General features: G+C 31.0%; 2 protein-coding genes across 2 annotated transcripts; both read left to right on the forward strand.

The window, feature by feature from the left end:
* Window positions 1-13,108: 13,108 nt before the first annotated feature.
* LOC108326597 (uncharacterized) lies at window positions 13,109-16,132 on the forward strand. The gene is made up of 3 exons (XM_017560188.2): window positions 13,109-13,789; window positions 14,443-14,790; window positions 14,881-16,132. The coding sequence occupies exons 1-3, from the start codon at window positions 13,367-13,369 to the stop codon at window positions 15,496-15,498; spliced, it is 1,389 nt and encodes a 462-aa protein (XP_017415677.1). The 5' UTR covers window positions 13,109-13,366; the 3' UTR covers window positions 15,499-16,132.
* Window positions 16,133-22,539: 6,407 nt separating this feature from the next.
* Window positions 22,540-25,418, forward strand: LOC108326611 (pentatricopeptide repeat-containing protein At5g02860). Its single transcript, XM_017560204.2, has one exon. It carries the CDS (start codon window positions 22,814-22,816, stop codon window positions 25,178-25,180), a length of 2,367 nt encoding a protein of 788 aa, XP_017415693.2. The 5' UTR covers window positions 22,540-22,813; the 3' UTR covers window positions 25,181-25,418.
* The last annotated feature ends 2,343 nt before the right edge of the window (window positions 25,419-27,761 follow it).

Genomic DNA, 27,761 nt, shown 5'->3' on the forward strand with positions numbered 1-27,761 from the left:
TTTTTCAAGTTTCTCTTACGGTCATCTTGGCTATCGATTATTCTTCTATCAGTTTTTTTTTCTTTAGGCCTGTTATGGGTCACGTTTTGGAATATGTCCAAGCCCAATATATATTTTTTATGCACCCTGTTAGTTTCTTCTTCCAACTTCATGGGTGTGAGAAATGTGAAAAATATCCCTTCATACACTTTTGCCATAAAAACTCCAATTTAAGTGATGCAGATTACACAATTTAAAAGTAAAATATTCGACGTATGACAGATTTAACAATTTATGGAATCATATCACAATTTTTTTATTGTAAAATCGGAAATATTATTGCCATGATTTGAATTACAAATCAATAATATAAACTCAAAAGTCAAAGTTGTATTTTAGGCGTGGTAATTCAAAACACTGTTTTCGAGTTTTGGATTAATTCAGGAAAACAAAAACACTAAGTTTTCATATTACTTTACGAACTGCTAAATCTGGAATAAGTAGAATTCAAACGAAATCCAAACCGAATACTCCCATACACAACAAAGGAAAATGAAAATTTTAAAAAATATGGAAGTATAAGAAGAAGTTAATATCACCGGTGAGTCCATGTAGGCCCACTATTGTATAATGTATCAAAAAGACATTAGGCCCAATTGAAAATGAAGACATATCATTCAGATGAACTTTGAAAAGTAATAAACAAAGAGTTATAAAAATAAAAACTTTGAAAACAAATTTTTATTTTAAAAAAAAAATAGCTTTAATTTTATTCTGGTCACAATAGTAATTTATTTTGTTTATTGAATCAGAATGTGAAAATATATTCTATATTATATATATATATATATATATATATATATATATATATATATATATATATATATATATATATATATATATATATATATATATATATAAACGCCTACGTAGTATATCAAATGAGGAGAGTTTTATTCCGAGTGGATGAAAAAAAATTATCCTCAGATTATTGAATCTTAAAAATAGCATAAGATTACAGTATTTTAAAAAAAATGAAAAGACGCGGTAAACTCAATTATAAATAGGAAAAGGTTGTTTGACGTTTTGAAGTTGTCATATAATCATTAAACAACTTTTACTTCAATCTTTTATATACTTTTATATGGTTTTGATCTTTAAATTTTACTTTGTCATACAAAAACCATCTTACTTGATACTTTTTTCAACAAAATAAAATTGGAATCTTAATTAACATGCCTAATTATATTTTTAATATATTAATTTAGACTGGCTATTATGAGAATAAATAGTTCTAGAGGAAAAAGAGATGATTAGGGTTTTTGTTAAATTAGGATTAAGACTTATATTTGAAACGCAGTCAATTTATGAATTTTAAGTCCATGCGAGAGACCGTAGTCAATTTAAATTCCTCAAGAGAATGTATCTAAAAACTAAGATAAAAATATTAAAGACAACTTATAAAATAAAAATATAATTTTAAAAATGGATAATTTGTTTTGAAAGTCACTTCGGTTCAAGAATATGAATTTTGTAAGTATAATTTTAATTTTCTATTTTTCACAAAACGGAAGTCATATTTGATACATATTATTTCGGTTCATGTATTTATTTTTATACTGAAATTATACATAATATATTATTATTATTTTTTAATGAAGTCATATTGTTTAAATACAATTTAGTAAAAAGAAAAAGAAAAATTAGAATGATTTGGATGGAAATTTGGTATTTTAGATAAAAAGGTGTTACAAATAGATGAATTTAATGTTTGAGCAGGACAGAAGTTTTCTGAGTAAGATACCATTTAGAGATACTCTTAACAATTGTTACATAAATATCTGTAGAAAAAACATAAACTAAAAAACAAAGTAAGGTGCATAAGTATGAAGGTACCATGCTTTGATCTCTCTGGTCATCATTGAATGCGAGATTATAACTTTTAAATCCAAATAAGAAAATGTCTGTCACTCAAAAACCCAACCACGTTGGTCATGCACCAGACTTGACAGCTACACAACTTGGAAAAAATAAGAAAAAGAAAGAAGAAAAAGTTGCCCACATCTTCTCACTTTTCAACGGGATGTCTTCTTTTTCCTCTTCTTCGAAGATTAGTTGTAAAGCCGAGCCCACCACATCAACAATATCGCCCACTTTAGCTCTTTCGATTTTACATCTGACTAATATGTTTAGATGAATCATCGTATATTAAAAGTATTATGGTTTATTTTCACACATAAAATTTTTGTTAGAATAACTTTTTGTCAGTGTATCATGGTCGAAGATCTTTTACAAAACATTCATTCATTTCTCCGTTACTTTAGGTAACTCTGAATGTTTTCGGTCCAAATCCTTTTATGGTTGCAGTCTAAATTGTTTAAGTATAATTGTTAAGCACTCCGACTTAACTTAATTAATTCGAGAGTGATAATAAAGTTTTAAATTTATAACAAATATACAATCATTTATTTTCTTATTTTTTGACTTTTATTTACAGATTTTGAGATGAGTTTCATTGTTCATTATCTAGATAACATTTATTAGTAATCTTGATTAGAGGAGATATTTAAAGATGATTATCATTGTAGGTTATCCGTTCAGTCTCGCGTTTTCTATGACAAACGGTATGCATGTTAGTTATCTGAATCATGTAACGCTTGGTGGCTGACACAAAACTATTTATCTGATCGTCTCCTCTTAAAAGTCTCATTCGATCAATCCTATTATACAACTGTATGACTATACAATATAATTAGTATTCTAAGTATGAGTTTAAGTTCTATATTATATAAAAGTAAAACATCATATAAAATTCGTTAACCTACTATCTTAAATTTTGAATAAAAAGTAACGTTAATATCTTGTATAATTAGATTCAACTGTTATTGCTACTATATCTCCGGGAGAAGTTCAACCAGGAGTATAACTAAAGTGAACATTTTTGCTTATGTATTTCTCTTTTAAGACCGAAAACCTGCGTGGCACGTGCTGTAGCGCGTAAAGAGGAAGGTTGCTGGCAAGAGGAAAGAAACGATAGCATATGGTTTTGGGACCCAAATGGAGTCTCTGCTTTAATGTTCGAGCTGATTCTTAAATTATTATGCTACTCTGATACATAGCACACTGCAGCACAACATGGATTCCTTTTGCTATTCTAGTCAAAACCAACAAACATAGATGCAACAAGATGGGAAAGAATATTTCAACATGCCAGAGTTACAAAGAACTCACTAACATAACATGCATTTCCAAAAGGAAAAGGAAAAAAAAAATCAGAGTGTAACAAACGAGTGACTACTTCCATGTGGAAACTAGTACCAGCTCTCAGAAACCTACCTTCAGAAAACCCCCATTAATTAACCAGCTTAGATCCTGTTATAAAGACACGACCATAACTCACGTGCATTTCTAAGCATGATTCACCAACACAATCATTGTTTCATGTCTAACATCATAGTCTAATTTAATTAAACCATTAAAAACGTCACAGTTTAGTGTTACACTTTTTTATTATTGTTTGCAAAAGAATACACAAATGAAGCTATTGAATGTTATTCCCACATACGAAGGAGAATTAACTTTGAAATTATTATTATGAAACACGAGATGGTGTGGTTGTGGTAGATAGTTATATTTAAGTGAGAATTTGAAGAGGTGTTAGAAAGTTAATGAAGTTATGTGCAGAGGTCAAATTATAATTAATAATGATATGTGTAAGCTGGCTCACTTGGATCACTTATGGTTGTAGATAGTGACAATGTGAGAGAGTTTTAATTAAAATAAGCTTATGAGGAAAGTGGGAAGTGTTAATGCAGGTTTAGAAGTAGAAGGGTGCAACATCAAATCTAAGTGAAGGGGGGACTGGAAAAGGAAAAATCCTACTTTTTCAAAGTTATAAACAAAAATATATAGAAGATGAAGAAGGAAAAGGTTGTTGGGAAGAGAATGCCTTTGTCGATAAGGAACAACAATTTTGTCCACTGCTTGGATAAAAATGAGATTGGCCCACTAATTTCCAATCATTTTATTTAGTTGCATGCCCCCACATCACCTTTATAGTACTCCAATTTTCAACATTATACCAACTTTATATTCCATTAGTATTTCCACCATCTTAAACATAATCCGTATGGAATGTGTTTACACAATATTAACTACACATATTATAATATATAAATCCATATACATCTTTATTTTTAGTTGAATTTTATTTTTTACTTTAATCATTCTCTGTTAAATAAAAGATTCTGGTTCTTTACTTTATTTATGAAAAAAATAAAATATCCACGAGTACATGGTTTGCATATTCGTGGTCATATCACTTTAACATCTCTTACTCTTCGAGTAAAATATTGTTTAAACCTTCATAAATTTCTTACTAATTAAAAATATATGTATATAAACTGAAGACCATCTTTTATTTTTATTTTTATTTTATATGTGACTTTTTTGTTTGAATCCTAACATCAATAATTCTAAATCATAAAATACTTATTACTGTAAATTCTTTTTTTTTTTTTTGCTTAAAGATTAATTTGAGCATGACATTGATACTCTTAAATATTGTGTTTTTTTTAAAATAAATGTGAATTATGTAAAACACTTTGTTTAATATTTTGTCTCTATATACAATGATTTTTAATCTGTTCTCATACATATCATGCATTTCTTAATTGTTAGTCCAGTACATATAACGCATTATTAGCTTAATCTCATGATTACTTTAATTCTCACATGTACAATATCAAATACAAAATATGCATAGAGAGAGAAGCTATACATTTTAATATTTCTTTAAGCAAAATATTAGAATTGAGAATTCATACAGTTATTAAATTATATGATTAACCTAAAAAGCACTAGTTCATTGATAACTGGGTTCGTAATTAACAAAGTAGGGGTTACAATGCTTTCTGCTTTTGGACTATGGGAATCAGCTTAATTAAACTAACTGGTTTCATCTCAACTCAGAAACCACACACAATGTGTTAATGAACATACACAAACACCATAATCCTGAGTTTTGTATGTTTAAAATTATGGCAATATAAAAATTTGAGTAATATTTTAGTAACACTTAGTTAAAACTAAATGACAAATTAATTTGATTATGTGATTAATATGAAACAATAGAATGAACCCAGATATAATTTAATAAAATATAAAAAACTATTGGTTATCATGAAAAGTTATGATAAAGATAAAATAAAACTTAGAATGACCAATTTTGTGAAAATTGATTAATAAAAGGAATTATGATAATAAAAAATTGATTTATATATATATATATATATATATATATATATATATATATATATATATATATATATATATATATATTAATGTGTGAGAATTAGTGTAAAGGAGTTTTTATTGGAATAACTTAACTTATACAATTATCATTAATCACGACTTCTCTGTTATCTGTTCTCTGTTCAGTTGTTGTTTCAAAATCATATTGAAAATTACAACTGTAGAATTAAAAACAAAAATGAAGAGACTCCAAACCAAATTCGCATCATAGCCATGCCGTCAAGATTGTTACCGTTATTATTGAAATAAAAGCTACTTTTGTAAACTTTATTTGTTGAAAAGAGGGAAACCAAAAATAAATAAATAAAAAAAATGGAAAATGTTAAGCGAAGTCAAACAGGTGTTTTTAAAAATAAAAATAAAAAACGACTTTTTTGTGTATATGCATATTTTTGGTTTTATTTGATAGGAATGAGAAGATTTTGGTGGGAGATTTTGTGAGGGTATGTGATTAGTTGGATGCACCGAAAAGGATAAAGTTAAAACGCGTTTATTGGGCCCCAAAGCCTTAGAAAATTATGCTCCATTGTTGATTATTCTTGTGTTTGATGTTTTTCCATGCCATAAATAAAATTATATCACTTTACCAATTCAATTTCAAACTCTATCAATACATGCTGTCTTTCATTCTTAATTTCAAATGCACTTTCTAGTTTTGGAAAGTGTAATTGCACATGATTGTTTAAATACTATAAAATTGAAAGAGAGCTTCAACAAGATAAAAACACTAAAGTATTGTATTTTCATATATGTTTATACATTTTAAATTACAAAGAAGAAAAACAAGCCTATCTTCTTACTTTCATTTTTCTTTCCTGGAATACAGATATATCGGTTCAAAATATCGATTGTTTTAATATTTATATTATTACTTATTTTACAATTGGCATTAGAGTTTTAGGATAAAATTAAATTTGTATATTCATTTTAATTCTTAATTAATCACGTAATTCTTTCTGTAATTATACCTAATACATAACCATGTGATAAGGAATCTGGATGCATCTCAAACAAAAAAAAAAGTGTCAAAAATAACTTTGACATGAATTAATGACATTATATATTAAATATAATTATCACCTTTTATCAATAATATACCAAAAAAAAAGAAGGTACATAGAAGAATAAAAAAATAAAAAAAACAATAAGCTATTCTTTTCAAAATTACCAAGGAAATTTACGAGTAAAAATGTAAGACATAAATTTTTCAAATATAATATCATATACTAAATTAAATAAGAATTTATGATATTATCAAATAGTTTATATAATAAATAATATTTCTAACATGATAATATATAATTGATGTTGTCATAAATATTTTATTAATAATTATATTTTGATTTAATTTTATAAAAAACTTTAACTCCTAACATTTTTAGCTCAAACTTTACACTTTAGACCGAAATGTCTTAGTGTTTGTCCTCCTCAAGTTAAATTGAAATGTGCTTATAGAAAGCATTTTAAAACTTATGCTACTAAAATGCACAATAAATATAATAATACATAAGCGTTTCTAATTTAATTTGTATATATTATTTATATTATGATTATAAGTTTTTATCTAATGGACCTAGACCTGATTCATATAACATAATTAATTTGATTAAGTATACTTTAACTTAATAATATTTTATCAATTATTAATGTTATGTCCAATACGATTTCATCCAAGCCAATATTTCAAACATGTGCGGTACATATATATTATAACACAATATATTCTGTTAGTATAAGCAATATTTTATTAATATTTATAAATAAATTTAAATCTTTACTATTTTCTAAATATACTAATTTTTTCACTTATTTTTCTACTTAAATTTTCTTGGTTCTATGGATTATATGAATTATGTAGATTTGAGAGTGTAATTTTACAAGAGTTGTTTCGTAACAGATGTGTAAAGAAAACTTATAAGAAGTCACAACAAAACTTTACTCTTTAAAATAAGAAAATTTGACATGAAACACAAATTAATAATATAAGGAACATATTTTTTAATAATTTTTATATAGAATATTGTGCTTTATTTTTATATTATTATCTTTTAATATATATATATATATATATATATATATATATTATTCACTGTTTAAATTTTGTTTTAGTTTACCTATAAAAAGCTTGAGCTATATAGAATATATTTATTTATTTATCAAATAATTAATTAAATTAATTAATGTGAAGACAATTTTAGATAAAATGTAAGAACAAAAAAAATATAATTAAGAATAACATAAGTTTTATTGGTGAATTTTGAGTATTTTATTATTAAGATGTTACATTTATAAATAGAAAAGTCCATCAAGTTTTATTTTAAAAACATCATCACTTTGACTATTTTTTAGTCAATTTTTGGAAGCTATGCAATGTATGAGTTCTAATTGCATGTTGTCTTGTGAGATTAAGAGTTTCTGAAACTTTATTTTGAAGTAAAAAGCTTTATATAAGTAATATAAATAGTGGGATAATGGTTACTAGTGTGTAATATAAGATGACTATTTGTTGATCTGATTTGGTGTTTTGTGGGTAGTGAAATCCTCATGATATAGTTTGGATATTATTCTAGAACTACATGTATCTTCAAATCCCTATAAAAGTATAGAGTACAAAAATGGTTTTATATTGATTTTTGAATTAATATAAACTTTAAATTTTTATATCAATTTTAAAAATGACATAAAAAGTTTATTTTTAAAATTAATTTCAAAATTAGTATAAAAAATGTATTTGAGAAGAGATTTTTCATATGTATAAACCAAATTTTTCATCAACCAATATAAAAAATGAATAAAGTTAACTATCACGAATCTTCTATCAGATATCCTTAAATGTTGGATACGAAGAGGTTCACTAGTGGGATATAACACCAATGAAATCTAAGTCTAACCACATAAAGAATCGACATCACTCTTCACTCAAAACCTTAAAACCAATGAATTAATTGGTCTTTGACCTTTATATAGTGTTCTATTTTCTCATTTTTAATTCAATGTGGGATTTAGACTCACATTTGAAATGCTAACAATTTTCTCCTTTAAGGATAAGTCTCTTCCACATTGGTACACTCATCTCTAGTGGAAACATTCAAGTATCTCTTTTCGTACCGCTATTCATCTTAACAGGACACGCTTACCTCTAACCATTTTTTCATGAAGACTTTCGATACAAAGATTAGTACTCATTTGGGTCTAACATGACTCTTATATCACTTGTTCGGTTTATTAGAGCGAGTGGTTCAAGTCTTGTGACCAGGCTTAGACGAGTACGTCTCTCCATGGTAAGGTGAGACCCTAACAGGTGGTCGGTGATAGACAACTAGATAAATCATGAGAGGTAGAGAGCAATAGATGCTCAGTGGTGTGACCATGAGTGGTGAAAGAGAGAAAGAGATGCTCAATGTAGACATAGTATATTCAAGGATAAAAAAAACTTTTGTTGTAAAAGAGGTAGTCCTTTGTTTGAAGAAAGGATTGTTATGATATAAACAAAGTCTCACATTAGATAAAACAAGATATAAACATAAGTTATATACACATAAGATACCTTTATTGTTAATAAAATTTTTTTAGTGATACAAAAAATAAATCGGTAAGAACTTAATCCAGAAAGCAATCTAACCAGTATAAAAAAGTTTTGTGCGTGACTTTTTTATACCATGTTACATAGACTTAACTAATGAAATTGAAGTTTTCAAATCTACAAAGCTTAGATTTGGTTACTCGAGGCTGTATAAATTGATACTAATTAAGCATACTGACAAGTGAAATTTTATGTGTATATATGAAGTTTAGGATGCAGTAAAATAAGGTGTTTTTTATTTGAGGTCATGTTACACGTTGGGCGTGTATGAAGTTGATAGGACCCACCATGGTGTGGTTGATGATCAAGAATTAGACAGGAATTTGCATGATTGATCTGTGTAGTCACTGATTTCAGCTATGGAATGGAACAAGTCAAGGAATCATGAAGAGTGAAGGTGCGGGTCCCTTTGAACGTCGTCTCGCCACAACTTCCTTCACCACCCACCTTTCTAACTGCCAATTCCTCCTCCTCCAACCATGTTTCCAAATTCAAACACAACCCATACTCATACACTTCTTCAATAACAACAACGAATCTTCACTCACAACCCATCCTTCATTTCTTACTTTCTCTCTGCATAAACAAAAAGTCTCAACAAGATTCCTTTCTGTTATTCAACAACTCTATAGGTATATCCAGTTAGTTACAACTAACACACTCTTATACATAAACTCATTTTTAAATTCAAACAACAAACAATCATCAACTTTTACTACACGTACTGGATTAAAATATATCTAACTTTTTCTTTATCACGTGTGAAAAACATAATACCTTACGGTTGAAAATTTTATCGTCAAAATTAGAAGTTTAAATACATAATACCATAAAAAGGGATTCATTTATAATATTTATATAGAGTACTTTTCGTTTCACATATTAACTAATATTGGAAAGTAAATTTATTTTCATCTATGAATAAAAAATTCTTTCTTAGCAGAGTTTAAATGATTAATTTCCTTCTTAGATAAAATTAAATGATAAAACTTAAAAATTCATATAGACAATTGATTTTAGTATCATCAAAAAGTTTATTTTAATTATATTATTATTTATGTACTTTTTTTGCAGTGGCATATAGGTAGAAAGTATATATTTTTTTACATATTAGTTTTTATATTGATTGAGTCTTTATTTGTTATATTTATTATTAATAATAAAAAATATCTACATACTTAAGGTTTTTGTTGGTTAATCATATTATACTTGTTTAAATTTAATTATAAATAATTGATGTTTAAGACTTAATTTAAACATCTAATCTAGTGTTGATAATAACACTTACAGTTGATTAGATGAATAGATTAATTTTAATTTGACATCTTTACAATACTATTTTATAGTATTAATTGATTGATTATAATTTATCAAAGATTAAAATTATAATAAATCATTTACGTAAATAATTAAAAATTAAATACTTTAATGAGATTTAGAAACATAATTTTTTTATGTAGTTTACACGAGGGATGAATTTCTCAAATCGACATCCTATTATAGTTTATTACATCAAGTTCTCTCAATTTGTCAATCAATTATTTTACCACGTGTTCAATTCAGAGTTTGATTTCTTTTTACCAAATTATTTCTTCTTTATTTTCAACTCTACTTCGTATTTATATGCATTTTTTTATTTTTTTTATTTATTTAAAATAAAATATCCAATCTTATAGAAAGTTAAATTAATAAATCAGCGTTCTATAACTCAACCATGGTGATGTTTAATACTTCAACTTAAAAATTATTTTATTGTTAATAGATTTGAAAAAATTGTAATATTTTAAAGCAATGGTAAAATGACACACATTTATATTTATTTGGCATACATTATAATGATTAAATGATCATAAAAAAATATATTTTTATACTTTTAAGAAGGAAAAAAAATGTCAAATAAATATAAAAATTTTGCATATTCAAAATGTCATTTATTTATTTATATTTAATAGAAAAATAAGTGATAAATCTAATATTTGTGATTTTCTTTTATATGTGATTCATCTTGTTAAAGTAGAATTTCAACGACAAGACTAATTATTATGTAATAATTTTTTACCCGAAGCCCATCAATTCAAAAGTAACAAAGTTAATGAATGAGTTTGGCTAGAAAATGATTATAAATTAACCTGGAAGTACATGTTAAACATGAATTAGCTATGAAAATGACTAAATATATGATCATTTTAGCTATACTTTAGTCACGAAATAGTTATATTATATTTAATTAAAATAAATTATTTGATTGGATCGTGACCGGGAATAAGAAACCTGATATTTTAAGAAATCTTTCGCAACAAACTTCATGGAGGTGTTTGGTCTGATCATTTTTTATTTGCTTCTCAATATTGGTAGAGATTTTATTCCTTTGTTTTGTAGTCTCTCAGCAACACGTGAATTAAATTGTAACATAGGAGCGAAGAGATCACGTTACCAGCTACTTATTTTTTGGCTACATTATGATGTAATTATTTAGCTTTAGATTATATTTTTAATATATTTCAGATTCCTGAATTGAGAAGATATGGGAAGGATTCTTAATACTTTTTCAATTCACATTAATATAATAAAATATCTATAAATATTTACCAGAAAAATTGTACGCAGTAATTTTCTTTTGAATTTATCAAAACAAAACATTATAGTACCTCAAAATTTGTAAATCCTGCTTAAAATTAACTCGTTAGTCTTAATAAGCACCTCAAAAATACTCGAAATCGATTTGCATTCGTTTGAGAATCGTGAATTATAGTGTTTCAAATCATTAATCTATCATTAGTACCCAAATTGCATAACATAATATGCATTCATTTAATGAAGTTCATTATATATTTTAGGGATTATAAGAGAATTTAGTAATTCTTTTAAAAAAATAATCATTTTATGATCAATGGCAAGTAAAAAGTACGACTTTTTATGAGTTTGAATTATTAAAAGACATAATAAAAATTAATTAGAAAATAATACAAAATAAGACAGTGATAGAAATATATCATTTAACAAATTGATAAATAAAGTGATGTTTTGTCATAAAAATATTAATCTTTAAAAAGATTCTAATCAAGAACAAATAGAATCCCTTCTTTTAAATATACATATAACATAACTCCAAAATATTTACATTATTATATATATAAACATGTAAGTTTAAGAAAATCTAAAAAAAATAAAAAAATCCTTAATATAAAATTCAAAACAAAACACATAAAAATAACATTAGAAAAAAAAATAGGAGTTATAAAATCAAGTTTTTTTATATAAATTTACTTAACAAATTTAACATAATGTAAAATTAAAATAAAATTATAAATTATTTAATTTCTTAAATTATTTTTCGATATTCATGTTTTTTAAATTATTTCTTTCATAAAACATTATAAGAATAAAAAAAATTGAATTACAAATATTTCTTTTCAAATACTTTCTATACATGTTTGAGGCTATCATATCCTCCTTCAACATCCATGTGTCATTTCATTTTTTTTTCTGAGTAATTTTTATTATGACTCTTAAAAATTTGAATTCAGAAAAAAATTATACTCTTTTAAGATTTTACTATAAAAAAAATGTAATTAACATTATTACCGGAACAACTCTTAGTTGCCTTGAATGTCATCAATTATCTGTTCCTCCTTTATATTGGATGAAAATTGCTTTGGTAAGACTTGAATCTCTCCTAAATTCGAAGGTAATCTTAATTTAATTTATGCTATATCTAAAAACGTTAATACATGTTTAAAAACTGAAACTATCGAATAGTAATTAATTGTGTACCAAAAAATAGTAATTAATTTAAATATTTCATAAGGTAAAAAGGAAACATACTAAATTACTATATATATTATATACAGAGAGATACACACGCAAATGAATTTTAACTAAAAGAGAGCTTTATTTAAAATATATTAAATTACGGTAATATTTTTATATTACTTATTTCTTAATTGATTCTGAAAACTATTGAATAGAAACTGTTAATATTAATATTTTTTTTATTCTCAATTCTTCCCCATACAAGTAAATGGAACTCGGAAAGAGAAAAAAAGGAAGGTGCGTTAGGAAGAGATACCCATTATTACAGCAGGAAAGAGCGTTTAAATGATAAAATGTGGTAAGAGGATTTAATGAAAATGAAATCCATGAAAAGAAGAAAATAAAAAAAGGTAAATATTCCGCGGTTGCAACTGCTAGTGCAACTGACCAAAAAGAGCTATATAATATTATCACAACCTTTCAGCCTTCCCATAAAGCAGCAAATAAAATACCATTCTCTCTCTGTTTCGCTTTTTCGTACGCCCACAAACCACACACACTGCTCCAAACAAAACTCACTTCCTCCCACTCTTCCAAAACCGTTTTCTCACTCTCTTTTTCTATATCTATGAAATTCTCTCTTTTTCTCTTTCCCTTCTCTTCACTACTCACCACTTCTTCCTCACCGTTCTAGGACTGCTTTCTTTCTCTCTTTCTTTTTCTTTTTTACTCTCTCAAATGGAAAATAAGCAGTCTTTCTTCTCCGCTCTCAAAGACGAGGTCGTACGCGGCCTCTCCCCCTCGCGTTCTCGCTCCAAGAGCCCTGCCCGGACCGCCTCCCCCATTTCGGGTCTCCTCCGCCGCAAGAAGCACAACCCAGACTCCTCCGTTGCGAGATCCGCCAGTCTCCGCCCGCTTGGTGAGACGCTCACGCCTCTTATCGAGGGGCCCGACCCGGACGCCTCCGAAAACGGGGATCCCAAGCGAATCGGGTCGGGTCTCGGACACTGGATGAAGGGCCAGCTGTCACGTGCCCCCTCCGTGTCTTACAAGAGGTCTGATCTGAGACTCCTTCTCGGTGTCATGGGCGCCCCACTCGCTCCCGTTCACGTGTGCTCCACCGACCCCTTGCCTCATCTCAGCATTAAAGACACTCCCATTGTGAGTTCTCAGTCATAACGCTTCTCCAATTTCTCTTTTTCTCGAACATGCTTTGGTGTTTTGCTGTTTCTTCGGTACTTTACAGTGAATGAATTCGTTCCTTCTCTTTCTCTCTCTCTCTCTCTCTCTCTCTTGTTTGGATGTTTGTGTTTTGGATTTTTGGTCGTTTTCTCTTCAGCTACTCATAATATGGCTTTTCTGGTAACTTATGTAACGTTTTACGCTCCTTGTCGTCTTTTGATCCCGTGCAAGATTCACTCTGGGATTTCTAGTTTTATCTCTTGTTCCAAGTGTTTGGCTGAAATCGTTAACCAGGGACACACTCAGTCACGTGCCTCCTCTCTGTAATTTCACTTTAAGAGTGCCTGCTGAGAACAGAAATCTGGGATAAAAATAGTTAGAATAGGGAGGAAACAAGAGCCTTTAAACCCGGTTGTGTATTATGAGATAGTTTCACTTGGTAATAACTCAAATAATTTTCTTAAATTGATGCATTGAACTGTTTTGCAGTATAGGGGGAGAAATGGACCTCTTCTTTTTAGAAATTAAAGTATAAAAAGTGTTGTTAATTGTTAATAGTGAAGTTCAATGGTAATAGGTTAATATTTTTAACTATTTTTTGGGTTTTATTTTGTTCATGGGTAACCTTGCAGGAAACTTCTTCTGCCCAGTACATATTGCAGCAGTACCTAGCAGCATCTGGGGGGCTAAAGTTGCAGAACTCTATACGAAATGCTTATGCGATGGGAAAGGTTAGAATGGTGGCTTCTGAATTTGAAACTGCGACTAAGGTAGTGAAGAACCGAAATTCATCTAGGTGTGCGGAGTCTGGCGGATTCGTGCTCTGGCAGATGAATCCGGACATGTGGTATGTAGAGCTTGTAGTTGGGGGTAGCAAGGTTCATGCTGGCTGCAATGGCAAGCTTGTCTGGAGGCACACCCCTTGGCTCGGTGCTCATACGGCCAAGGGACCCGTGAGGCCTTTGCGGCGTGCTCTTCAGGTTGATTTTGTTTTAAAATTTGCAACTGCACATGTGCCGCTTGTTCCATTTTTCTCTGTAATTTCTAAGTGTGTATATTTGTTTGATCAGGGTATTGATCCTAGAACCACTGCAAGTATGTTTGCCGATGCCAGATGCATAGGAGAGAAAAACATCAATGGTGAGGATTGCTTCATCCTGAAGCTTTGTACTGACCCTGAAACATTGAAGGCTCGGAGTGAGGGTCCTGCTGAGATCATAAGGCATGTCTTGTTCGGCTACTTCAGCCAGAAGACTGGTCTTCTTGTTCACATTGAGGACTCTCATCTGACGCGCATCCAATCTAATGGGGGTGATGCAGTTTATTGGGAGACCACAATCAATTCATTCCTCGGTGATTACAAGCCTGTGGAAGGTATAATGATTGCCCACTCTGGGCATTCTGTGGTAACCCTTTTCAGGTTTGGGGAGATGGCCATGAGCCACACTAAAACAAAAATGGAAGAGGCCTGGACGATTGAAGAGGTTGCATTCAATGTACCGGGTCTTTCAGTTGATTGCTTCATTCCCCCAGCTGATTTGCGAACAGGGTCTGTAAGCGAAGCTTGTGAACTTCCTCAGGACGACAGAGGAAAAAACTCATTAGCAGTACACCGAGCCAAAGTTGTTGCACTGGAGAAATCACATAATTGCAGTATTGATAACATGATCTGGAAGATGGAAATCTAACGTTGGGGTAGGATCAATTCAAGGCAATTGTTAATAGCAGTCACTAGTTTTTGACTACTAACGTTTAGAGGTTAGAGTAGGGGGTTCAGTTGGTTCTTTTTGTGGAAGTTTGTTCATGCCTCTATATAGTTCTGTAAATAGAGCATAAAAATTCACGGGTATTATGCACACCTGAGTGAATGTTTATACTCAATGCAGAATCCAACTATGGAGTTGGAGCTCGGTTTTCCACTTCGGAATAGAGCAACTGGAGGTTAATTTTAGTTTACCTTCCATAAACGAGGTAAGGTGGCGAAACTCTGGTATAGTGGACCCATTAAACTTTTGTTACTTAGCAACATATCTAAGCGTCGATGGTGGTAATATTAAAGAGTCCACCATCGACCTCAGCCAGTTTGGCGCTAACAGCTTCTACATGGTGTGGAAGTTATGTGCTTGAAAAGGCAACGTGGGTGTTTTGCCGAGATAATGGAGTAGGGTTACAGGAACAATGCTCAGTCTATATTGATGTACCAAACATCTCTTTTATATTTCCGGTTGTGTTATGATGTTATTTTGTCAGTTCTCCTGATAATGAAATTGTCAGAGAATGAATGCTCGTGATGAATATGTCACTCCTTACATTATGTTTTTACATAGTTTCTGTGTGCTTGTAAATAGTAACCATAATTCACTTTAATTTCTCATTAGAGATTATGGTCTTGGGTATTCTCCCAAATTTATTTATATATGGGAAAGTTGTGTGCAAAAGAAAAACGGAATGGTACCACTGACTAGAATCGTCAAGAACAGTAGTTATCGAGTTTTTAGTATACTAATCGCATTCTGGGATTCAATCTTATTTGCGGGCACATCAGTCCAGTGTGTCTATTATTGAATCACATCATCAATCATATATTGATTAATTAAATGTTCGTATCAAATTATATTTATGAAGGTGAGACCGGGGACGTTGTAATGTCGATTGTTTACTCATTTGTTAAAACTTAGTAAATGTGCATCTTAGAACTCCCAAATTGCTAAATTTAAGTAAGCATATCAAATTAATGATTGTCAGTGCAAGGGATAGTTAAAAACTCTTGTCATTCCACATGTTACTGCATGTGTGGAAGCTTCGCTCATTTTCTGACGGTCTTGGTCAAATGAATGGAGCATAGGGAAGAAAATGGTGACTAAAGGGAAATATAACAATTTTTTAAGTATAGGGTGCAGAAGACAGGGAGTAGGGAATAAATAAAGTTAATTTGGTTACGTTTCTGATGAAAGGCGCGCGCGTGTCTCTTTGTGTGTCTGAACATGATTATGGAACAACCAACCACGAGTTTTGGGGCTTCCAAAGCCCAAGGGATGTTAGCAGCTTCTTTCGCTTTCTTGCTCAATTCTAAGGCAGTCTTTATGGTTTTCTTTTGCTTTATCAGATAGCGTTTTTTACCTGTTTATCTTCTTGAGCAATATTCCTAGAGGAAGATTCCCAAAGCAGTCAATATGAGTTAAGCTTTGTTTCTTATTCTTAATTTTAATTATTCCATCTGTATTCTTCCTTTTCTCTTTAGTGATCCCTTGTTGAATCGTGTTGTCCAGCCTCTAACACGCAAATGTAGCATTGATATATTTGTTTGCCCATTTTCAGTGGCCTGCAGTCTAAGTTAATGTATTAATCTGGAAGCTAATCTTCTGAGCTTTTCTTTTCTCTTGGTAAATAGTTTTACCTTTAATAAAAAGTTCCTTTAAATGTACGTGTACCATCCATTAAATTTTAACGACTCTAAAACTACATTAAACTATAAATTAAATATGGGAGTATATGCTCTTACTTCTGTACTTCATAGAAAACCTAGCTTTAAAATAGTAATATTGTTATCTTTTCACATCTTTGTGGGGGCGAGGTCAAATGTGTACACATTTATGGCCATCACCATCCCCATGCTTGCTAAATTAATTGTGCGTGGTTAGAGAAACTGGAATGTGACTTATGTTAGGTTGGATTAATTTGTAAATTCTATCAACTTATCACATATAGCAGCAGTTAAAAAGGAAAAACCAGACTAACATTCTGAGATCGGGTGAACGTAATTAACTTAGGTCCCTCATCTCTGTTCTCTTACGCCCCTCCTTTAGATTTTAAAACTGTCTTCCTAATCACGGTGGAGTCAAGTCCAGGTGGCTTTGGTAGCTTTTCAATTATTTTACCTTTTAAAAGATGTGAATGTAATTAACACAAGGAAACAGACAAGCCAACCTCCCTTTAGCGTGTACATTCTAAAACGGTAAACTTGGAAAATATGTGGTCAATCCTAAGCCTAGTGTATAGGTACTTGTGTACACATGCAGACACAGTTACCGTGGCGCTGTAATAGGATAACAATGGATATAGCCCAGGGTCAAATGGATTTCAAGATCCAAATTAATTAGCCGTCTCAGAATTCAGTCCCAAACTTCAATTGCTCGTGCAACATTGGACCAAAGTTCCTACCAAATACAACAACTACACCTACTCTGCTCTTTAGTAGTAAGACACTCAAATTTTACTCCTTAAGTAGTTTTCCTCATGCTCGTTACCAAAAAATGTGACATCTTCCTTCAACTTACAGTATCATCCTTACTATATTCCTGATCATTCAGCAGTCGTGGACCAAATTACACCATGTGGTTACTGGGTTCAATTAAAAACAATAGAATTCTTTTAAGTGTATGCTATTGTTGCCGAGATTTATTTAAGGTTCTTGGGTTGGTGATGCTTTCCTTGGTATCATAGGCCTGCCATTTTAAACCTCACCTTATTTTGCTTATCTTAATATAAGATCCAACTATTTAAAAATTACACAACGCAGAATTCAAAGACAAAATTCTAGATGACAGTGCCCGAGTAATATTTGTTTGACTTCCTTAAACATGTCTCCTTCCTTGCATGAACATGTTATATTCCAAGTTGACTCACAACTTTTAATTTAATCATGAAAATGCTTGGAGCCTTCCTACTAAACCCAAGAGCTCTTCTTATTCTTCCGTTGACTGATTTAGCATTAAGAAAAGGGATTTACCTCGTGCAATGTATAGTAATAATATTAATATTTCATATACAAAAAATTATAATCGACGGGATTGTTTTTGCATTTCATGAAAATATCCCTTTTAATTTCTGAACCAGTGGTGTTGAGATGTTGCCGACATTGGCATCTTACATGCATTCCTTAAAAATGAATTCTGTTTGAAGATGATGAAACAGTAAATGTAAAATCTTTTGATGTTAGTGAAGAACTGTGAAGTGTGAGGCAATTGCCTTGACTTTTGTGAGTCTGGTTTCTCTGACAGTGTTAGCACAATCCTGCATAACAGGGTGAGAAGTTTAAAGAGATGCGTGCGAACACAGAGAAAACGAGTGACGAGGTTGCACCTTAAAATAGTAGTATTACTGAAGTGAAATCGTGGAAGGAGTGTCGGCAGAGGAGGCTTGGTATGCACGGAGATGGAGACAAATTTATTATACTGCTGCCGAGACCTCTAATTGATGCATACATATTTATGACACTGTCCATGTGGTACCATTGCTTCCCACTACACAAATTCAGTATCCCACTCTAAACATCTTCTTTCACTCTCACATATCTCTATACCCTATTATTGCCTTTGCCACCAGGGGAAGAACCACCCTATCCAATTATTACTTACCATATTTTTAATATCCCTTTGCTGCTACTATATTTTTCACAGCTTTACCAAAATAACACAATCTTCTCTCATTTTTATAAAATTGTGAAAAATCTTAACTTTACAAGATTGAGGCAAAAACACCAAAATGTTTTTTCCCAATACTGCACTCCGAGTCAGATTAAAATGATTTTTGTGTATATAGGTGATTTGACAGTGGCGTGTGATGTATAGCAGAAAATTCAGTATGCAATATATGTCGTTGAGATGATCGTGAAATGGGCATTTGCACGTGCAGAGTGTGCTGTCATTTATTGTCCACCAGGGTGTGTTCATATTCTGTACCTGCACACCTTCATGCAATTTAAGGAGGGTATTAGCAACTCTAACATGCCTTCTAAATAACTCTGTACTGTACTTCTCAATTAATATAACCACTCAAATGTAATGTCAATTTAATTACCTTTAATATATTTAATAATGTCAACTTTACAAATGGACAAACAACCAATGCACTCCATTCAAGATTAAGGTTTCATGTCGATGATATATTAAAAATTTAATTTAGTTTCATTAAATTGATTTATGAGACGAGGTTTTTAATCACATGTGTAATGTAGTCTTGAGTTTATCTTTAGTTTATGAGTGAAATTTTATTACTCAGTTACTTTTCTCAATATATATCAGTGAAAATACCAATATCATATTTACATAGCTGGATCTACAAAAATATATAAAAGTACGTTAGAAAAAATCGTTGATAACGTGTTCAACTATTTATGATCTCATCAAATCATTATAATAATATCTTTGTATATTTTATACAGAACATATGAAATAAAACAAGTGCATCCAGAATTTTAAAATTATAAGAAACAAATATAAACCATACTTTTTAAGGTTATAGGTAAATAAGTATAAGAAGTGTTAAAATTGTTATTAGAAGAAAACTTATTCTATGTATGTTCCGATTAATCATAAACATAACTATCAATAATAGTCTAATTTATATATCAAGTAGATTGGTCAAACATAGACTGAATTGATCAGCACAAATTGTCTCAAAAATTTAACTATAAAACTAATAAAAGATAAAGTATAATTATTCATATTTTGATCGTAATTAGATCAAAATTAATCAAAAATCTCCTCAAAACTTACAGTAGAAGTTTTAGATAAGAAGGTAAGTAAATACATTTATTACATTAATTACTAACTATCAAACATTGAGTGTCTTCTATATATATCTCCTAGCTATTTGAACAAATTTATAATTTACTTTGTAGACAATCTTTTGAACTTTAAATGATATTATACCATCTGTTGACCTTGATTCTATGCACGAAACACTTACTTATAGAATTGTAAGTGTTATTAGTATCATTTTCAAATTGTATTTAAAGATTTATCTTAATAATATATTGTATATTTAAGAAAATGCAAGTAAAATACTAAATTTGTTGATATCGATGATAGGTATGTATGATTTGTCTTTATTATAACATGGGTTGATAGCATTGAATTACATAAATAGTTTTGATGAGGGTTTCCATCGGTAAGAGCTGTATTGATGTACATATTGATATCATAGACATGAATTTGGACCGCAGGTAGGTAACTTTATTATTATTATTATTATTAATATTATTATTATTATTATCACCTGCACTCAATGCATCATGCATGCACCTCTGCCATTCTTTTACTGCAGTACATGTTTTGTGAATAAAGATTGTATTTTTAGGGACCAAATAAGAAACTCTACCATAGAAATAACAAACCAAATTAAAAATATGGGATAGTGTCCTCTTTATGAACAAAGAAATAAAGGTTGAAGTGTATTATTGTTTCATGCTTCAAAATCATGGCACCACTGTGATGGCTAGCTGGCATATACTGGATTACATCCCACAAAAGCCCACTCACTTCCTATTTTAAACTATGGGCTATCATTACATCACAAAAAACGGAGGACATGTCAAAGAGTAAAACTGTGGGTGTGAATAGCACCAGGCTTTGCAAATTATGGAAGATTCATTTAAATGCCAAACAAAAAACAAATGAACCACACCTTTCTCCCTCCACCTCTCCTTTACTATTTTGCCCCTCAGTAAAATTTTATTTTTAGGGTTATTATTTTTTAATTTTAGCCATTCACAACATATTTCACTAATAACCTATTCTAGTATCGTACATGAGTAAAATACTTTTCTTTCATTTTAACATTATATTTTTTCCTCTCTTTCGTCGTTGTGAGATACTACAAGTTGCAAAGGTTGGTGGTGGTGGAAAGAATTATCAAGCAGTCTCCCTCTCGTGGTGCAGTGTCGCTCTCGTGGTGCAGTGCGTGGAGTGGTGCAGTGCAGTGCATGTCGTGCTTCCTCCAGTGCGTATTCGAATAAACCTTGAAATAAAACCCTAAAATAAAAAACGTAACCTTTAAACGGAGGTGACATCCTTCAACGGATGTCCGTTTAAGGAAAAACGAATGTCGACATCCGTTGAAGATGTCACCTCCGTTTAAAGGTTACGTTTTTTATTTTAGGCTTTGTTTTATTAGGGGACATCCGTTGAAGGATGTCACCTCCGTTGATGTATACTTCCTCACACTGGTTGATGCTCTGGACGCTCCTCGATGTTCCTCCACACCACGGCGGCGACGCTCCTTCACACCACGACGGCAGTGGAAGCTTTCAAACCAAAAAAAAAAACTGGAAAGAAAAAGGAATGAAAGTGCGGGAGGTGGGGAGGTGAAACGGAAATGGAGATAGGGGAAGAGAGTTCCGTGGGTGGGTGCTGGGAAAGTAAAATTAGGATTTCAAATTATTTAAAATAGAGTAAAAGTAAAAATCTTTTTAACTTAAGAATATAATGGTATTTAAAATAGTGTCGGGAGGTGGAGGAAGTATAGGGTGGTGGTGGAAGGATCAACACCCAAAACAAATAGATGTCAAAGATACTTGTCACTCACTGGCAAGTCCTAAACGAAGCAAAGTATTTTTTGGGCTGGGTTTTGCAACACTATGGGCCCTTTCCTTTCAGGCGACGGACCCAAAAAAAATGGAGAAATTTAGGAATAAAAAGAAATTTAATAATTAAAAAAGTTTAATTAAATTTCTTACTTGTAATAAATATGTATATTTTTAATTGAGTTTTTATAGTTTTTTTATTTATTAAATGCAGTAAAATTTAATATTTTTTAATTGAATTCTCGTCATTGAATTTTTCTATTGAGTCGAACAAATTAAACTACATATATTCAACTAAAAAATATATAATTTTGTAATAATTAACATAAAAAAAAACTAAGAGGAACTTAATTTGTAAAGAAAGTGGTATTGATTAAAACTTTAATTGTATAAAGTTCGATTTTTCCTAAGTTTGAACAGTTGATTTATTAATGGAAGTGGGTCTTATCTTTGAACAGTTGATTTATTAGTGTTATCAAGAGAAAGTTAAATCTACTTCAGAAGTGAGATAAATGTTATGTTTAGTTCATAGTCTTCCATGGATGAGCAGAGGGAGCTCTACGATTGTGGGAATTATTTCTTGCTGCAACTCTCAGCTCAAATTCAACTGTGATCGTGAAAATTTTCTGCCCAGGCTTCAAAATTCAACTCTGTGATTGAGATTTGATTGCTTTTGGAAACACACTGCATCACATTCCATGGCACAGAATGTTTCTGTCCCTCTCATCCTCCCAAACCCACCCACAGCCACACCCTCAAACACCACATTCCCAAAAACCCTAACCCTAACCCCTCTTCTCCAAGACCTATTTTTTAACAAAAAACCCTCTTCTCCGCCTCGTCTACACGTCACCACCTCCACCCACCCCACTCCCCGCCTCTCACCTCAGGCTCACCGAATTCTCCAAACCCTAATCCATCCTTCCTTCGATTCCAATAGCTTCCACCAAATTTTCCCTCTCCTATTCCACCAACCGGCTTCTTCCTCTCTTTCCTCGGACATTCTCGGCATAATCAAGGCTTTAGGGTTTAACAACAAGTTCGACCTCGCATTGTCCGTCTTCGATTTTATTCGAACCCGAAACGACCTCGTTTCGCTCTTGAACGGTTCCGTAATTGCCGTGATTGTCACCCTTCTCGGTAAAACGGGTAGGGTTTCCCACGCGGCGTCGCTGCTGCACGATCTAGAAACCGACGGGGTTGAGGTTGATGTGTATGGCTACACCTCCCTCATAACTGCTTATGCAAATAATAGAAAGTACAGAGATGCACTCAAGGTGTTTGGCAAAATGAAAGAAGTGGGGTGTGAACCCACCTTGATTACTTACAATGCAATTTTGAATGTTTATGGGAAGATGGGCGTGCCTTGGACTAAGATCATTGCTCTTGTTCAGGATATGAAGTGCCGTGGCCTTGCCCCTGATTTGTGTACTTACAATACCCTTATAAGTTGTTGTAGGGCGGGTTCTTTGTATGAAGAGGCTCTTGATCTTTTCGAGGAGATTAAGGTGGCTGGATTTACACCTGATGTGGTTACTTATAATGTGTTGTTGGATGTTTATGGTAAGTCCAGGAGGCCGAAAGAAGCCATCGAGGTTCTGAAACAGATGGAGCTGGATGGTTTTCTGCCTAGCGTTGTTACTTACAATTCGTTGGTGTCGGCTTATGTTAGAGGTGGCTTGCTGGAGGATGCCTTGGAGCTTAAGAGGAAAATGGTGGAGAAAGGGATTAAGCCTGACGTTTACACTTATACTACGCTTTTGTCAGGGTTTGTGAAAGCGGGGAAAGATGAGCTTGCAATGGAAGTTTTTGGGGAAATGAGATATGTGGGGTGCAAGCCTAATATATGCACCTTTAATGCGCTTATTAAGATGTATGGTGACAGAGGAAAGTTCGAGGAAATGGAGAGAGTTTTCAAGGAGATCAAAGTGTGCAAGTGTTCCCCTGATATTGTTACTTGGAATACACTTTTGGCAGTTTTTGGACAAAATGGAATGGACTCTGAAGTGTCGGGAGTTTTTGAAGAAATGAAGAGAGCTGGGTTTGTGCCGGAGAGGGACACCTTCAACACTCTGATAAGTGCGTATGGCAGGTGTGGTTCATTTGACCAGGCTATGTCTGTTTATAAGAGAATGCTGGAGGCTGGAGTGAGTCCTGATCTTTCTACTTACAATGCTGTTTTGGCAACACTGGCTCGAGGAGGGCTTTGGGAACAATCTGAGAAAGTACTTGCTGAAATGAAAAATGGTGGATGTAAACCTAATGAGGCAACATATTCTTCTTTGCTCCATGCTTATGCCAATGGAAGAGAGGTTGAAAGGATGAATGCTCTAGCAGAGGAAATATACTCTGACAGAATTAAAACCCATACTGTTCTTTTGAACACACTAGTTCTAGTAAATAGCAAGGTTGATCTTGTAGAACAAACTGAACGTGCATTTTTGGAGTTTAGGAAGAGAGGAATCTCGCCTGATATTACTACTATGAATGCAATGCTTTCCATTTATGGGAGGAAGAATAGGAAGGGATCCAAAGCCAATGAGATTTTAAACTACATGTATGAGAGTGGATTGACTCTAAGTTTGACTGCTTATAATAGTTTGATGTATGGGTACAGCCGCACGAAAAAATTCCAAAAATCAGAGCAAATCTTGAGGGAGATTCTGGATAAAGGTATTGAACCCGATGTTGTCTCATACAACGTAGTTATTTATGCATATTGCAGAAATCGCATGATGGAGGAGGCAAAAAGGATATTTGAAGAAATGAAAGATCCTGCTCCTGCTCCGGATGTTGTAACTTACAACACATTTATAGCAACTTACGCAGCTGACTCAATGTTTGTGGAGGCTATTGATGTAGTTCGGCATATGATCAAGCAAGGATGTAGGCCAAACCAGAATACTCACAACTCCATAGTTGACTGGTACTGTAAGTTGAAGTTGCGAGATGAGGCATGCAATTTTGTTCAAGACCTTGGCAACCTTGATCCACATATTGCTGAGGAGGAAAAAAGCAGGTTACTTGAGCGCATAGCAAAGAAACGGTCACAAGTTAAACCATGAATGAGAGAGAGTCTCCTGAGCCTTTTTATTATTGGAAACTTCGTGATCCCCTTGTCCATTCTCTTAGGCTCTGTTTAGATCAACTTTTCAATAAACACTTTCACGACAAGAAATTCGATGTCAAAATGATTCAGAATTTTCTTATAATATAAAAATAATTTATGCACCTGATCATGAGGAGTTTTGTAGCAAATAAAGTTTATAAAAAGAATATATATAATAAGTTTTATTCTCTTAATATATTTTTTTCTGTAAACATGTGACTTGGAAAGTCTATCTAAATGGGATCTTAGTCTTTTCATTCTTATCAATCCATGTATGTAACACTTGGCTTGAAAGGTTGGCATATACAGTCATAACTGGTTGTTTGATCTGAAGAAAAATCAGTACCACGAGCTCTACTTTGCGAACTGTTGGGAAGTTACATTAAAGATAGTGAAATTATTTAATTTTTAATATTTTTAGCGAGTTAGTTATTATATTTTTTAGTTTTTTTATTTAAATGTTTATTTTGTTATTATACTTTTGTCTCTGTTATCATAACTATTTTGTTCTATATTAATTAAATTAAGAGTATAATTTGGAAAGATATTAATTTAAAATTTTAAAAACTAGACCATTAAAAAGAACAAAAATATATTAATTTAAAAAAAAAATGTTGAATACAGAAGATGCGCTGCCGACTAACACCATTATAATAAATTATGTATTTTGAAACTAATTATAAAACAAAAATTAGCTTATGAAATTATCTCACAAATTGTTTGTATATTGAAAAAAAAAATCAGAAATTTCAACTAAAAATAAAATGTTAATTTCTATTTCGACAGTTAATAAGTAAGAAAACACTATAAAATATGAAAGTGTTATAAATTTGCATAGTTTATATTTTTAACATTCATTATTTGTGCCCTGATGTTTTCGAAACATTTCCTTGAAGTAACTGCACATTCTTTAAAGATTGACCATGACTTTTTATTATAGTAAAAATTGTTTAAAGCTAATTAATTAGTTAAATATGATTTCTTCCATGTAAAACGGTTGGGAGAATAATAAAAATTCTAAATTTAAAATTTCATAGAATAAAACTATTAACCTAGCTTTTAATTAGTATAGTATAAAAATAAATGTTGGTTAACATAAGAAGCATGAAATGGCGAAGAAGAGGGGAGAAATGAAAAATGTTAGTTTTTCCAAAAATGTTTATTTCTTTCAAAATCATTAAAAGAAGTTGAAAAAATAAATTGAAAAAATGGTGTCGGCTAAAAAAAAAATCAGTTTTATGTTAGAAGAAAAAGCTCGAAAATAACACTTATTTCAATTCTCATAAACACGTTTAGACTAGATGAACTTCTCTTCAAAAGGGAAATATATGAAAAGAAAATTTCAAAATATGAAAATCCATTTAAAAATCCTTATAAAAAGTTATATAAAATATTATCGAACATTTTTTTAATTTTTCAATGAATATTAAATATAACTTATTATATATATATATATATATATATATATATATATATGTGTGTGTGTGTGTGTGTGTAAAATCGATAATATATTTAAAAAATGAATTCTTATAATAATGTTTTGTTATTTCTTTTTCTTTTCTATTTCATTTTAGTTAAATAATTTGAATTCTCAAATATTTCTCTTCCCTACTTTTCTAACCTACGTACTCTTCTTTTCACAAATTTTTTTCTCTTCCAAACAAATAATCAATGAGTTGGTAGAAGATAAGTTTGGGTTTATTTTGGGAAATTTCTGTCTAACTTGAAAGGCTAAATGAACCAAATCTATGGTCTAAGGAAGTGCTTCTTCAAACGTTGAAAATTAGAATTCTTGCATATGATGTGACTCGAGGAAGAAGGTTTACGCGACATTCGTGAGAAATACCACTTCAAATGAAAACGAGTATTTTGGAAAGTGATTGAGGCCACACCCGCATTGACTTTGGGGCCCAACATCCCGATTGACTTTCTAACAAACCTAAATTATTATTCATACCACATTATTACAAACTATAATAACTCGGAAATTTTACACACAGTGAATTACAAAACCAGTTAATTATATCTTAACACAATATGTTCTATTTAACTGATTTACTTGAAATACTTATTAATTTATTAACTAAGAGCGAACCAAATAAGGATTATTGTTGACCTAAACAAATCTGTTACAATCAGAATTGAAAATTATAAATCAGTATTTAAATAATACTCAATTAGTACAAAACATGCAAATTATTGGTTATTATGAAAAATAAAACTATTAATCAATAATTAAATTGCATCTACATAATCACAATTAAAGGACAAAAGCAACTTTTAACTTTTTTTATATTGTAAAATTGCAATATAATGAAAGTTAAAATATAATTTATTTGATTGTTATTGTTTAATTTAAACATAAAAAAGAAATACAATTAATGATATGAAATTATAATTTAATTTGAAATTGATAAAAATAAATAATTATATGAAATGGAAGACGAGCGATTGGTTTACTAAGAATGACAGGCTTTAGGCGTATATAGGAAGGCATCAAAGTATCCACTTTTGAATAGTCTGTCTATTCCATTGGT

This window comes from Vigna angularis, chromosome 3, assembly GCF_016808095.1.
Source record: "Vigna angularis cultivar LongXiaoDou No.4 chromosome 3, ASM1680809v1, whole genome shotgun sequence".
Taxonomy (NCBI): Eukaryota; Viridiplantae; Streptophyta; class Magnoliopsida; order Fabales; family Fabaceae; genus Vigna; species Vigna angularis.